This window comes from Myxocyprinus asiaticus, chromosome 13 (assembly GCF_019703515.2).
Source record: "Myxocyprinus asiaticus isolate MX2 ecotype Aquarium Trade chromosome 13, UBuf_Myxa_2, whole genome shotgun sequence".
Taxonomy (NCBI): Eukaryota; Metazoa; Chordata; class Actinopteri; order Cypriniformes; family Catostomidae; genus Myxocyprinus; species Myxocyprinus asiaticus.
The window spans coordinates 36,549,918-36,562,107 of record NC_059356.1 but is presented as its reverse complement, the minus strand read 5'-3'; the positions used below and the strand labels follow the sequence as shown (position 1 = coordinate 36,562,107).

General features: G+C 35.2%; 1 protein-coding gene across 2 annotated transcripts; it reads left to right on the top strand.

Moving 5' to 3' along the window:
* The first annotated feature begins 3,977 nt into the window (after positions 1-3,977).
* LOC127449766 (calcium-binding protein 5-like) lies at positions 3,978-10,939 on the top strand. Of its 2 annotated transcripts, none has more exons than XM_051713304.1 (7): positions 3,978-4,114; positions 4,571-4,650; positions 5,112-5,142; positions 5,583-5,726; positions 5,852-5,961; positions 6,589-6,736; positions 10,834-10,939. In XM_051713304.1, exons 2-7 carry the CDS (start codon positions 4,603-4,605, stop codon positions 10,860-10,862), a joined length of 510 nt encoding a protein of 169 aa, XP_051569264.1. In that variant the 5' UTR covers positions 3,978-4,114; positions 4,571-4,602; the 3' UTR covers positions 10,863-10,939. The 2 variants fall into 2 exon arrangements, with proteins under 2 accessions (XP_051569264.1, XP_051569263.1); XM_051713303.1 differs by lacking the exon at positions 10,834-10,939 and adding an exon at positions 7,747-8,141.
* The last annotated feature ends 1,251 nt before the right edge of the window (positions 10,940-12,190 follow it).

The following is a 12,190-nucleotide window of genomic DNA, read 5'->3' as shown; positions in this document are numbered from 1 at the left end:
ACAGTTAGGATAATGTGTTTAGAAATAATGATTGTGATGTAATGCTGTGTTAGACAATCGGTTTAAAAATTGGAAATACAGCAGTATCTTGTCATGTGGAGCAGTCTGTTATTAGTTTTAGTCTATTATGTTGTGTTTTATAAGCCACCCTTTCTTCAAAATATTAAAAGTGGTTTATCCTTTTCAACAGATGTTGTAATCCTAGCAGGTAATCTGACTCTGTGATTTAACACACTGCATTTACACAAAACAAGATTAAACAGCCATTATACCTTATACACACACACACACACACACACCCTTTCTCTCTCTGCACTCAAAAAAAAAAAAAAAAAAAACTACTGTCAGTTTTACTCAATCCCCACATGTTCATGTTACTCAAAAAAATCATGAATTCAATGGAACTTAAATGAGTTGATTCAACTAAAAAATACCTCAACTCAACTCATATTTTATTTAAACGCAAACTTTATTTATATAGCACATTTAAAACAACAGAGTTGACTAAAGTGCTTCAGATTTATAAAATTAAAAACATAACATTATAAAAGAAACACATATACAAACACTAGGAATCTAAAACACAAAATAAAGACACTCCAAAACTGTGTCCTACATTTCATTTCTCAGACTCCAAGGCCAATGTAAAAAGATACACTTTCAGGTTTGATTTTAAAAGTCTCAACTGAGGGAGACAGAAGAATTTGAAGGGGAGGATTATTCCATAATTCTGAAGCAATTACAGAAATTGCTCGATCACCCTTTGATTTTAACCTCGACCAAGGGGCAGTCAACAGCATTTGATTAGTAGATCTTAAAGGCCTTGAAGATATAGAGGCTTAAGAGATCTACAATATACTGAGGAGTTTGATTGTGCATTGTGCATCTTAAAAATAAATAATAAAATCTTAAAATCAATTCCATACTGAACTGGCAACCAGTGTAGAGAATACAGGAGTAATGTTTTCTCTTTTCCTAGTACATGTCAGTAGCCTGGTAGTGGCATTCTGCTCAAGCTGCAGATGAGATAATTGGCACTGGCAGATTCCAGAATAAAAACTGTTGCAACAGTCCAGGTGAGATGTTATAAAAGCGAGAACAGCTCTTAAAATTAAGTAAAGGTTTTAATTTTGAAATCATTCTAAGCTTTTCTAAGTCTTGTCAGCTTAACTAAATCCATTTGCCTTGGGACAACATGAATATTTTTTGTGTGATTAACTGAAACTGGGCAGAGGATTTATATTTATATTTATATTGAGACTCAACAAGGAGAGTACATTTTTTACTTGGTTCAGAAAGGTTCCCTCTACTTTAAGTATTTAAGTTGAAATTACATGATCATTTTAATTTGAGAAATCTCATTTCAGGCATGTGGAACCACTGTGCATGACTGAATAAAGTTCAGCCAAAGAGTTATTTTTTGTCTGTGTGTTTGAGTCCTACTTCTGTTTGCCTCATTGTCTTATTTTTTTCAATACGCTACTGACCTAAAAGTGGTGATTTCCAGAGAGATATTTAGATTGACACTCTAGCCTCTGTCAATCTTGTCAGTAAATGATTCAGAGTATTTTTTTCCTCTTTAGTGAGGAATCTCAAATTCAATATTTTGGGAAAAGAGTCATAAAAAAAATAAAACAAATCGCAGATTCACTGAAATTCACCTCCTCTAATAGCAAGTGTCTACTTTATTTTCATTTCATTTCTTTTCTTTTCTTTGTTTTTAGAAATGTCCTCATTTTAAAGTATTTTAATATTCTACATTATTCTCATTGATTTAAATTATCCATTTATTTCCATTTTTATTTATTTATTAAATTAATTAATTAATTAATTAATTACACACAAAATAGACTGTAACAAATATTTTAGGGGACATCAGAACATTGTGATCAGAAATGACAACAAAACAAAGTGACGTCATCAATCTCCATAGTAACAGTGAGTTCCTGTCTTCACATTCATTTCATTCTTTTTTCTTTTGCATTTCACAACTCTATTGTCCATGTTTTCAAGCAGTTTCAAAACTTTTCAGAAGCAGCCACAATGACGTCATTCTTAGACAGAGATCCAAATCCCCTCTAAATATAGTTCCTTCTGCTCCTTGTCAATATACAGTATGCCATTCCATCATACATTCATTAGATTTTCTCGATTCGACTGTTACTAATCCTCTTTTCTGATCAGACCAGTTCAACCCCCCTCTCTCTCTCTCCTCTTTTAAATAGGCTGTTGTGATCTCAACAGACAGCACTAGTTATGGTAGCAAGCAGAGAGTGCTCTGGGATTACTGGGCAACTTCTCATTTCAGGATTCAAGAAATGCTGAGCATTAACAATTTTACATAACAAACTTGCTGATTATATCTGCATGTATGTATCACAGGAATATACTGACACAGACAAACAGGGTTAACGGTACTGTGTTATAAAATACAGTCCTTACATAAACTTTCCACTCTGCCATGCAACACACATGTGGGTTTATGATAAACTGACAGTGGCAGAAATTATTTCTGATTTTTTGATGGCATGAAAGATATTTATTTGCTGCACAGATGAGTGTCCTCAATGTCCACATCACAGCTATTGGCTACATCACTGGTGTACATGTATTTCAGTTGGACTTTCTTTTATAAAGCACTTTAATGCATTGTATTAGAATTAAATATCTGGTAACACTAAAGTTATATATGTTTCATTAACTAACAATGAACATTACTTTTATAGCATATAATTATCTTGGTTAATGTTAATCTTTAAAATGTAGTAATACATTTTTAAAGTTGCATATGTTAGCACTTGTTATTAATCCATTGTGAACTAATTATCAATGAAAAATAGTGTATTCACAACAGGTCTGCAAAAAATTAATAATCCTGATGAATTAACTAATGTTAACACATCCTGCTAAAGGAATAGTTCACATAAAAATGAAAATTCTCTCATCATTTACTCACCCTCATGCCATCCCAGATGTGTATGACTTTCGTTCTTTAGTTGAACACAAACGAAAATAAAAAAAATAAAAAATATCTCAGCTCTGTTGGTCCTCACAATGCAAGTGAATGGTGGTCAGAACTTTGAAGCTCCAAAAAGCACATAAAGGCAGTATAAAAGTAATCCATATGACTCCAGTGGTTTGATCCATGTCTTTAGAAGTGATATAACGTGTTTGTGAGAAACAGATCGATATTTAAGTCAGTTTTTAACACACTTCCACATTTGTCTTCTTTTGTTTTTGGAGATTTGCATTCTTTGTGCATATCACCACCTACTGGGCAGGGAGGAGGATTTATAGTAAAAAAGGACTTAAATATTGATCTGTTTCTCACCCACACCTATCATATCACTACTGAAGACACAAATTTAACCACTGGAGTCATTCAGATGCATTCACTTGCATTTTGATGCTGCCTTTGTGTCCTTTTTTGAAGCTTCAAAGTTCTTGCCACCATTCACTTGCATTGTATGGACCAACAGAGTTTAAATATTCTTCTAAAAACCTTAATTTGTGTTCTGCAGATGAAAGAAAGTCATACACATCTGGAAAGGCATGAGGGTGAATAAATTCTGGGAGAATTTAAATTTTTGGGTGAACTATCCCTTTAATATATACTGTTCAACTATATTGTTAAATGTAACCAAATATCTTGAAACATCATAATTAAAATGCATTATTATTTACTTATACAGACATTTCTTTAATGTTTTAAACACATGTAAAATGCACACGAGAGAAAAATCGAAAAATTGTTTATCAACAAAATTGCAACCAAAATGTTTTTGATGCATGTCAGTCATTTGCAGTCATTTAAACGTGCTTTGTCTTCTTCTGCTTAAGAAGCTGGATTTGATCTCTCTCTATTTCTCTCTCTCTCTCTGTCTGTCAGTCACACACTCATTCACTCAATCTCTTACGTACTCCCTCCCTCTCCGTATTGTTTACTCATTCAAGGACTGTTGACTGACAGTGAAGAAGGGTTATATGTGCGCTTTGTCTAAGTGAAGAACGAAGGGGCGAGAGTTGGCTGACAAAAGCAACACAAACTGAACAAAACTGCGGACGACTGCCCTTCCTACCACTCCTTCTGAGACCAGAGGTGCTAAGAGAACAGGTGAGTGATGGGTTTGTGTTTGGAAATTTAGGAATGATGCTCTTTATTGCAGTTTATGTGGTGGGGTTCTAACTTTTGATTTGTTTTCAGGAGGGAAAACAGTATTCATGAATACGTTTTTATAGATGTTTCATCAAAATCCTGTTGAAAGAAAAGTATTTTTACGCAACTAGAAGTCTATTTCAGTATTATTACACATTACATACATATTAATTATATTATTCATAGTTATAGTTATGAAGTATTTATTAATTATTATATTAATTAAAAGATTAAAAAAATATGTTTTATGCAAGAAATGTTTTAGAAGATTATGTTAGATTATCTAACCAACAAAATAATGTAATGATGAATTAGTGTTATATTCAACAGTTACAGAGTAAGTTGAAGTAATATTAACATATTAATATTAATATCACATTACAACTTATGATAAATATTTGAATATTTTTAAAGACACAGAAAACACAAAGAAGAGGTTGTCAGATATGAGTCTGGGGCCGGCATGCATTTTCCTAAGAGGAGCTAAAAACTTTGTAAGTCTCTCTTTTCATTTATCCATTTGTTTACACTTTTCATGTACTCCAGAATTTCAAGAGGACACAAGTCTCATGATCATTGTTAGACAGATTTTTCTCTACTGTATCCCATAATTTCAAATTCTAGCAGGTGCTTCTTACCTGGAGTATGTAATTGCTGCACTAATGAGGATCTAGTTGCTTTTTACACACTACAATTTTTGCTGGAATCGACCCAAACCTGTTTGTTAAAGCCCATGTGAATGTTCTCTGATTATGGTGTTGGATCTGCTGGTGGGATTAATGAGTATCCGCAGGAAACAGAATGATAACTGTCTGGGAGAATTATTTCAAAATTTGTGCTAAGACACTGACATCAACAACAGCTTGTTGCTTACATAAAACCTTACATAAAAGGTCTGCTTAATTTAGCCGAATCCAGAAATTTTGGTGAATATGTAACCGTGATTGTTTTACAGGAGCGGCCGCTGGCTGATGAGGAGATAGAGGGTAAAACATTAATTTTACTGCCTTTATTTAGCTGTGTTCCCCACATCTGAAATTTAAAGTTATTTAGAGCTGAACTTAAAACCAGAGATTTAAGATTTTAAGAAGAAAACAAAACCTCAATGCCCAGCTTTGTTACCGTTAAATGATTATTTGTTGGAAATACTCACAGCTGCTTATCTGAGCTGTTTTGACTCATTTACATAACCAGACTGACCTTACAAAATAAGATGAAAGGTGCAAATGATATGTAAAACCTAGAATGCATGAAATTTTGGCAAGGCATTTTGTTCTGGCAGAGCATGGCAATGGCAAACGCAAGTCATTTGGATAAAAGCATCTGCCAACGTATCAATATACTGTATATCAGCTGTTTGTTTTGACAATGTCATTCATCCAGAACAAGTGGTAATGTGTCTGTGCGCATACTGTGTGTGTTGCAGAGCTGCGGGAGGCGTTTTCTGAGTTTGATAAGGATAAGGATGGTCTGATCAGCTGTAAAGATCTAGGCAACCTGATGCGGACAATGGGTTACATGCCCACTGAGATGGAATTGCTTGAACTTAGCCAAAACATCAACATGAACCGTAAGACAATGTCATCTCCCGCTGTCATTTCTGCTGTAGATTATTCTCTAAATCCATGGATGCTTCATCTGTTTATTTAGCATGTGTTGATTGTTTCTCTCTCTGTCTCCTTGTCTCTTGTTCAGTTGGAGGACGAGTAGATTTTCAGGATTTTGTTGACCTCATGGGTCCAAAGCTGTTGGCAGAAACTGCTGGAATGATTGGACTCAAGGAGCTGAAGGAAGCATTTAGAGAGGTAAAGAACTGTTTTTTCTGAATGCTGAATTTTTCCTAACCTAATTTTCTTCCCATCTATTTTTGTCTTTTAATTTCCCTAACATACAGTGGGGTCCAAACGTATGAGACCACATTGAAAATCTTAAATGAAAGATTCTATTTAAACATGGAAATAAACAGAAAATTCTAGAATTTTGAACAAATGATAAAACAAAGAAACATTTAGACACAAAATGATATATATACTGTATATATATGACTATTTCAAGGTCACTCATTTGTACAAAAGGTGAGATTCCCTTGCTTTCCATTAAATCACACATTCTCTAATCATGCTGGGATAACATGGATCATCATGTTTTGCACAAATCTGAGTTCATGCCAGCTTAAGTGTCTGCCCTCATCAAAGCAAAAGAGGGACATACCAAATACAAATCAATTCTAAAATTCCTGTAAAAATAAAAAATAAAAATAAAAATAGCCGTCTCAGACTTTTGGACTCCTCTACATTTCTAACAACAACAGAGAAAAAGTATTTTTTTTATGTTATTTTTTATTTCCACCATTTCTAAAAGTAGGCCTCCAGTCTGATGTTTGTTTGGCTATTAAATGAGTGTTATCTTCATCTTTTTATGTATGTCTGTAGTTTGATATGGATGGAGACGGCTCTATCACCAAAGAAGAACTGAGACATGCAATGCAAAAGTTGTTGGGTGAAAGTACAAACAAGAAGGAAATAGAAGCCGTTGTCCGAGAGGCCGACAACAATGGAGACGGAACTGTTGATTTTGAAGGTAAAAAAGAAACATTCAGGCTTTCTTTTTATACTCACACAGATAGAAGTGTCATGTCCATTTCAGCTGAGAAGGCATGTGCCCCCAGAAGAGTGACCATTCTGGGTTAAACGTGCCATGAGTACTTGCTTTCATGTGTCTCACGGGAACCATTCCATGACACTTGACCTATCTGTTGATCACATTTGTGGTCTGAATGTTTGCTTACTGATCCCTTTTAAGAACTATTTCTTTGTTCTTAAATTTGACCACGCAGATTATGATAGGATTGTCACATTCAGTGTGTTTCTAATATGTGCAAACTACAAACATTGACACATAGCATAAATAATATCTATAATATATCTATTAAATAATAACATATCCATTCTATATATAGACTTAATATAAAAATATAAAAAACTGATGCTGACCAATAAGGAATGAGAACCAATGATATCAGTAATGCATTTTAGGTGTCTGTTGTCACTCTTGCTAAGTAACATTTGATTGCTATTATGGTCTCGATATGCTTTTGGACACTTTACATCTCACTTGTGTGAATTAAATTTAATTGGATAACCTATCACAGTCATCGCCAAACAAATGATGGTAGACCTCTCCTCAGATTTCACTTTTCTTAGCTGTTTTTTGCAATAATTATCTAGTCCCAAGTAATTTCCTGAAAGAGAAACCACAGGTGTAGTTCATCACATTACCAAGGACATGCCCCATAGTTACATGGTCCATAGTCTGATTACCAGAAATCATCCAAATGTAAATTTCTTAATTACGTCTAAATTATGTTTTAAATTGTTAACATTTGAAATCTAACAAACTTGTTTTTTTGTGTGTGAAATATTTTGCTTGCTGTGTTATATATATATATATTTAAATAAACTCCACTTAGTTTAATATTTTATTATATAATGCAAATATATTTTGACCTTTTTAAGTATTATTTCACTGTAGACATTTGCATTTTTGTCACTCACTCTCTATGGTCTTTTCGTTTCATCTCTCTCCCGCAGAGTTTGTCAAAATGATGTCTAAAAATTGAGAGCACACCTCAGAAGTTAAGGTGTACAGCAAAGAAGAAAACATTGCCAGCATCAGGCTATCAATACACTCTAAAACTACAGATGTATATGGAAACAGTATTTTATACCACTTTGTGTATTATTGCTTTTCTTGAGTGCCACTTTGTTTTGATTTGTTGTTACATGACCTCAAGTCCTGACTCCTCCTGTAAACTATGATGATGTCATATCAGTATTATGTAACAATATTTTATACAATGGTCTATTCGAATACTCCATTCTGATTGGCTGGAATGCATGCATTAAAACCATTTAATGCACAGTTAGTTTCAGTCAGTTTTAATCACCGTTCTATGTCTGACATCTAGTGGACATGCACACTTGCATCTTTTGGGATAAAACTGAATGAAAAACAACCTATGACTGTTTCTGAGAATTATTTAAGTCCACAATAGTGTGTGTTTGCTTGTGTGTCTTGTTATGTAAAACAAATGCATGTCATGCTTTGCTTATATTTCTGTAATTTGATCATATAGGCTTTAGGTAAGCTCATCAGTGAAAATCGAAACATCACCAGTGGACTGCGAGTTAATCCTCCTTCTTCCAGTTTAATTATTCAGATTCTAGCGCATCAGTGTGCGTGTGTCTGTCAATGTCACCTGAGTCATCTACATACACACACACACACACACACACACACACACATATTATGAACAGAAAATATATACTTATATATTATGAATTAAATATTGATTCCTTGCATGTAAACACATAATTCTTTATTTTTCCATTTGATCAAATAGAAAGTACCAAAACAAATCTGAAACATCTGTATAAATGAACTACACTAAAAGACGTTCCGCATTAGACTGACAATCTCGCACACAAAGATTACTGGCACTCTTATGTTGCACTGTGGCCTGAAAATGGCATTAATGTAGCAACCTTTGGGAAACAATATAGGAAACACACATTAAATCCTGCAGCCTTCTAATCCTTTTAAACTCACCAGCTGATAGCACATTTCCATGAACTCCACAGCACATCTGCTCAACTCACACTTCTATGATGAGCCTCTCTGAGCCACTGCTATGAATCATCTGCTGCCAGGAGAACTTTGCCCTCTGTGTAGGAAACAGCAAGATATCAGTAGGTCTAGCCAACTTGAATATCCAAAACCTTACACTCTAAGAACAGCACCATATAGTTATGGATCTCTTAGTATCTGATATAAACGTCATGTATTATTAGCATATCATGTGTTCCGCAGCTTAACAGTCAGCTCAGATGATCTACCTCTGTGCCAGATGTGCCCTGCGACCCACTATGCCACTGATGATGACATCCGGTCACTGCCACCGATCTGTTGTAGTGACATACACAACATTACGTAATAACCAGTGGGTTAGTTCCAAGATTTCTACTAAGTCTTCTTGACACTGATGTGATCATTTGAAATGTTTCTTAAAGGAATAGTTCACCCAAAAATGAAACTTCTCTCATGATTTAATCACCCTCATGCCATCCCAGATGTGTATGACTTTCATTCTTCTGCTGAACACAAACCAAGATTTTTAGAAGAATATCTCAACTCTGTTGGTCCATTCAATGCAAGTGAATGCAGAAAGGTCCAAAAAGCACATAAAGGAAGCATAACCTCCTGAGACCCGAGCGCGACTGCTGTGTGCATTTTCCATTCCCCTTTTTTATTTGTAACTAGTAGCCTCTAATAAACATAATATATATATATATTCAATAAATGTATTAAATTAGTCATCTTTCATCTTATGCTGAGTTTACACTATATGATTTTAGTCCTGATTTTCCACTCGCCAACAGTTAATGGAGATTGCCGACAAAAGCCCGAAATCAGAGGCAAATCGGGGCTCGCTCCCGTGATTGACGATCACAATGTGGTGAATTTTCAAAGACGCTATCTGAGAGATGCGCCGATGTGTCACAGATGCCCGAGAGATATCTAGCAGGTTAAATATCTAGATCTGTCTTCGACTCCAAGTCCTGCAGTGTGAAATGTGTTTTGACTGGAAATTACATCAACAACAACCTACAGCCAATGAGAGAGCCCCCTGAACCCAGTCTTATCATGCATCTATTTGTATGGTGAGCACAATAATATAGTTTCTATCAGAATAAATTCACATACACATAAGCTTTTCAATTATTTGAAACAAAAACAAAGCACAAACATGTCCTTATCGAGCCACAACACCAGCAGGCAGCTACCTGCGTTCATTGCAAAATTATTTATTTATCTCCAACTCTCTTGCTGCCCACGTCTCCCCAGCCATTCTCTCCTCCATATTCTTTTCTTCTTTTTTACTTTTTTTTGCTGCAAATCAGCACACAAACAACTTGGATCGCAAGCTTCTTGCGAAGCACCATTTTTAGAGGAAAGAACTCCAGTCTCACGCGTGATCTTACTTCATATCCTGTATCACTTCTCGCATGCGTTTTGTTGTGAAATGTAGTTTGGAGACCAGACAGAGTTGTCGGAGATTCTTCTTATTGAAATGTTCTGTAATGTGTGACCCCCTGTCGCCGAACCCTTGTGTAATGTGCAAACCACCGCAACTTCAAGATACCCCATTATAGACAGACAGTTGTGTAATATGAATAGTACAGCAATCCGACGACTTTGAAAGTCGTACAGTGTGTGGGTGGCATTAGTTGAGCAGCACAGACAGTTATTCATTTATTCGCTTTGGCGTCACCCTCAGGTATAAGCACTTTATGTTATGCTTTCTCTTATTCCAGTGTTTACCACCCTTTCATTCAACACTGTACATTCAAATTGAATCACGCCTGCTACTACAAATGGCCACGGTAAGCATGCTTACCTAAATGAGTAAGCCAATCTGAAGTTCCTTCCTTCATTCACGCTATCTGATAGGCTAGATTTAAATTTTGTGTCAACACGTTAAAATCTTAACATTTTAGCACTAAAATGGATATCTGCAGTGCAGTGTAAGCATTGACGACTTACACGGATTTGGCAAAGTTAATTTCATTTAAAAGTCGAGAAAGAGATGGTCTTTTTTTTTCATCTCTCTCCCGCAGAGTTTGTCAAAATGATGTCTAAAAATTGAGAGCACACCTCAGAAGTTAAGGTGTACAGCAAAGAAGAAAACATTGCCAGCATCAGGCTATCGATACACTCTAAAACTACAGATGTATATCTGTATACAAATGATCGCCATACACCTTATTTTCATCCTAACTCCATAAAGCCTCTGAAAGCAAAATTTTTGGGGTTTTGGATGAGCCCATTGATTCTCAGTGTGATAATGCACAGTGAATATAAGAGAAAAAAAAAATAGCCCTATAGTCCATGTCCTTGGTCATTGCGTTTAACAGCGTGCCGTTTCACGATAAATCCCTGGAAATTTTATAATGGCATATCGGATAAATCTAGAGACTCTAGTCTTCTGACTCAAACAGGTTTTAATGTAAAAACTTAATTAGGTTTCTTACCAGATGTAGTTTTGTTGGCATTACTCCCAAAAACAAACTCCGCTGAGATCGGCGCCATGTTTCAGTGTATCAAAAGTTTAACCCTTTTCTGACAGCTCAGAGTGTCCTGAACTGAGATCAGTTGGTTTAAATTAAATTAAATTATGCATAGCATATAGCACAGACAAAACACACAGTCCACACATAAGGATGTGGGTTCGGATGAAGAAAAAAGTCATCCATACGACTCCAGTGGTTTAATCCATGTCTTCTGAAGCAATACAATAGGTGTGAGTAAGAAATAGATCAATATTTAAGTCCTTTTTTACTATAACTTCTCCTCCCTGCCCGGTATGTGGTGATATGCACGAAGACTGTGAATTGACAAAAACAAAAGTAGAAGGAGAAAGTGAAATTTGATAGTACAAAAAAAAAAAATTTAAACATTGATCTGTTTCACACCCACACCTATCATATCGCTTAAGAATATATTGATTTAACCACTGGAGTCATATGGATTACTTTTATGCTGCCTTTATGTGCTTTTGGACTTTCAAAGTTCTGGCCACCATTCACTTGCATTGAATGGACCAACAAAGCTGAAATATTCTTCTAAAAATCTTCCTTTGTGTTCTGCAAAAGAAAGAAAGTCATACACATATGGGATGGCACGAGGGTAAGTAAATGATGGGAGAATTTTATTTATTTTTATTTTTAAACACCCACCTAATTTTTGGGTGAACTAACCCTTTAAAAGTATATTTAAATTACACCAGAACCTTAGCTGTGTCATATATACACTAGACAATTATGAATTGCTGGGTCTCAGGAGGATGGATGAACATTATGGGTTGCCATGTTTAGACTAGAGGGAATGACATACGAGTCAGAGAACATCATTGGGAGAATCCATAAAGATTATTTACGTAATGATGACCTGTTTATTTATTTATTTTCCTTATTT

Bases quoted from the DNA above. Each gene is read 5' to 3' on its own strand.
- LOC127449766 (XM_051713304.1), top strand. From the start codon at position 4,603: ATGAGTCTGGGGCCGGCATGCATTTTCCTAAGAGGAGCTAAAAACTTT. The intron at 4,651-5,111 runs GTAAGTCTCTCT...ATTGTTTTACAG, and splicing joins TAAGAGGAGCTAAAAACTTT to GAGCGGCCGCTGGCTGATGA. The intron at 6,737-10,833 runs GTAAAAAAGAAA...TCTCTCCCGCAG, and splicing joins CGGAACTGTTGATTTTGAAG to AGTTTGTCAAAATGATGTCT.